The 3,484-nt window shown below is 44.1% G+C and overlaps 1 protein-coding gene across 1 annotated transcript; it reads left to right on the forward strand.

The window, feature by feature from the left end:
* Nucleotides 1-473: 473 nt before the first annotated feature.
* LOC109871573 (frizzled-8) lies at nt 474-3,026 on the forward strand. Its single transcript, XM_020462472.2, has one exon. It carries the CDS (start codon nt 825-827, stop codon nt 2,574-2,576), a length of 1,752 nt encoding a protein of 583 aa, XP_020318061.1. The 5' UTR covers nt 474-824; the 3' UTR covers nt 2,577-3,026.
* Nucleotides 3,027-3,484: the final 458 nt, after the last annotated feature.

A 3,484-nucleotide genomic window follows, 5' to 3' on the forward strand; every position in this document is an offset into this window, starting at 1 on the left:
ATTGACCATTGATTACATCACTTTTTTTTACATGGTGGGTCGGGATTTTTTTTTTTTATACATCAAAATGGTGTCGCGGGTCAAAAGAGTTTCGGAACCCCTGGCCTAGTGCATGATTACACTGTGACCTAATAAGTACCCTGTGAAATAGGCCTTCATTTACCTAACAATTATTGCAATGCAACAAATCAATCAGCAAAAAAAATTATATTTCGGAAGCTTAGGCCTGTGTTAATTTACCCATAACACAAGTTCATGTAAAGGTACAATTCAATTCACTGCATAACGAGAAGAATAAACAAAGACGAAGTCATTAAAACAAATATTATTCTATGGAGGGGAACATGTAAACAAACACCTTTGAGAAACACATGATTGATTTACGCAGGTTCCCCGCCCCCGTCGCTCTGTGATTAGGCGCTCCAATAGAGGGAGTGACTTCGCCTCCCTCCATATATATCCCATTCAATGCATCCGCCAACAACAGAGCATGCAGAGCGATCAAAAACAATGGTGCCATTTACGAACACGGGGAGAAACCGAACGGTATCGGCGCGTAAATCATAGTCTGGCAGTCAATAGCAGACGGAGAAGAGTGGTCGATTTTTACAGAATAACGTCAAATCAATACATAATAAATCGGTGTGCTGTGTGGATTCCCTACCATTTTATCAGACAGACGAGACACCCACAGGCTACTCCCCAAGAACACCGTCTGCGCCAAGGATGAGTTTATCAGCATCTCTTGATTAATCGTACTTCACAACCTACTTGCAAGCGCTAATTCGTTGGCACTTGGAAGCAGACGAATTCAACAGTGAGTGATGATGGAGTGTACCTTGCTGGGTTTGGGATGGTGCATGTTTTTTGCACTCGTTCTACACAGGTCGAGCTGCGCCGCGGCGAAGGAGCTACAATGCCAGGAGATATCCGTGCCCTTATGCAAAGGAATCGGATACAACTACACCTACATGCCCAACCAGTTCAACCACGACACACAGGACGAGGCAGGGCTGGAGGTGCACCAGTTTTGGCCCCTGGTGGAAATCAAGTGTTCTCCGGACCTGAAGTTCTTTCTCTGTAGCATGTACACTCCTATTTGCCTGGAGGACTACAAGAAGCCCCTGCCACCTTGTCGGAGTGTCTGTGAGAGAGCCAAGGCAGGCTGTGCGCCTCTGATGAGACAGTACGGGTTCCCGTGGCCAGACAGAATGAGATGCGATTTATTACCGGTGCAAGGTAACCAAGATACACTATGCATGGACTACAACAGAAGTACGACGACTGTTTCTCCAGTGGTTGCAAAGCCCACACATCGTCCTGTTAAACCAGTAAACCCACGGAAGAAAAATGGACAAGGCCGTTCTAACGATCCCAGTAAACACAAACCTCCGAGTTCTCCATGCGAACCCCAATGTTACTGCCGCGCTCCCATGGTTCCAGTCAGCAACAGTAATCCTCTATATAACAGAGTTAAAACAGGACAGATCCTCAACTGTGCCATGCCTTGCCACAACCCTTACTTCTCCCAAGACGAAAGGACATTTACTGCATTCTGGATAGGACTATGGTCCGTGTTATGTTTTATCTCTACTTTTGCAACAGTGGCAACTTTTTTAATCGATATGGATCGTTTCAAATACCCGGAGCGACCCATTATATTCCTCTCTGCTTGTTACATGTTTGTTTCGGTCGGCTACATTGTCAGACTAATTGCTGGACATGAACAAGTGGCTTGTAACATGGAGCATGATACCGAACACATCCACTACGAGACCACCGGCCCTGCGCTTTGTACCATTGTTTTTCTACTCATCTACTTCTTCGGCATGGCAAGTTCTATTTGGTGGGTCATTCTGTCTCTTACCTGGTTCCTGGCTGCGGGGATGAAGTGGGGGAATGAGGCCATAGCCAGTTACTCCCAATATTTTCACTTAGCTGCCTGGCTGATACCCAGCATGAAATCAATAGCAGTGTTGGCGTTGAGTTCAGTGGATGGTGACCCTGTGGCAGGAATATGCTACGTTGGCAATCAGAATTTGGATAATCTCCGGGGCTTTGTTTTGGCGCCTTTGGTTATCTATCTTTTCATTGGAACTATGTTCCTCCTGGCTGGGTTTGTGTCACTGTTCCGGATCCGGAGTGTTATAAAGCAAGGAGGGACGAAAACCGACAAGTTGGAGAGACTGATGATCAGGATAGGTATTTTTACAGTGCTTTACACTGTCCCAGCCACGATTATAGTAGCATGTTACTTCTATGAGCAGCACAACAGACAGACTTGGGAAATAACCCACAACTGTTCATGCTTGTCGGAGCATGAAATGCAGAAGCCGGACTATGCTGTGTTCATGCTGAAATATTTCATGTGCCTTTTAGTTGGCATCACGTCCGGCGCGTGGGTCTGGTCGGGAAAAACTCTAGAATCCTGGAGGACTTTTTGTACCCGCTGCTGCTGGGGCAGCAAGGCCACGAGCGGGTCAATGTACAGTGACGTTAGCACGGGATTGACGTGGAGGTCCGGTACTGTGAGCTCTGTCTCTTGTCCCAAACAGATGCCATTGTCACGGGTTTGAAAAGGAAGAATGGACCACTAATTGCGTTGGGATTGACCATCAGCGTGTTCCAATTAGCACATTAACGAGCACCTAATGATTTTTCTTGCACAATGAGACCCGCATCAAGTTTAGAACCATATAATCAGAAGAATTAGAGGCTTTGCCTAATTTTTACCTACAAAATGAGCTTTTCACCTGCAAAATGAGCTTTTCAAAGATGATTTGAAGTAGGCTATGCCTTAATGTCATACGGGTTTCGTTGGTGCTTAATGTATTTATATAATTATTGATGTACAAACATTGTAAATTTGTATATACAATTTATACGAGATTGAATATATGTATAATTCACTTTGATAGAAGATCTTTATTTTGGTAATAAAAGTAATTTTATGACATTGTTACCTGTGCGTCTTGATAGTCATTCTGCGCCAAAGCTGCGCACCACTTTCTATATTTTGCAAATGTAATTTTTGCTTTTCTGTCTTTATGCCGTGATACGAGATTTTGGGATAAGTAGAACCCCCTATTCATATTTGTCAAATAGTGATCTAATTATTAATTCATATAAATGTAATAGGCCTACACAACAGTTGGTTGTTGGGTTCTTTTTGGGTAGCATTGTGGAAAAGGTACACTACACATTGTAACGAGCAGTGGTGGTTGGCTGTTGCGTTCCTTTTTGTTATGGTGGGTATCACTGTTAGGTATTCTAGATGCAACCACAAGCAGTGGGGTACGAGGAGGATTCATAAAAACGTTGAAATGGCAGTGAAAGCCCTACATGTGGTCTGTTCAAGTAATCCTCTCTTGAGGGAACCCCTCTGTGCAACAATTATGTTACAAACGCTGCGTAATCTGCCCCCAATTAATACTCATGACCCAGTGAAACATGTCACACACTGACCTGCATATGAATATGAAAT

The sequence above is a fragment of the Oncorhynchus kisutch genome, linkage group LG27 (assembly GCF_002021735.2).
Source record: "Oncorhynchus kisutch isolate 150728-3 linkage group LG27, Okis_V2, whole genome shotgun sequence".
Taxonomy (NCBI): Eukaryota; Metazoa; Chordata; class Actinopteri; order Salmoniformes; family Salmonidae; genus Oncorhynchus; species Oncorhynchus kisutch.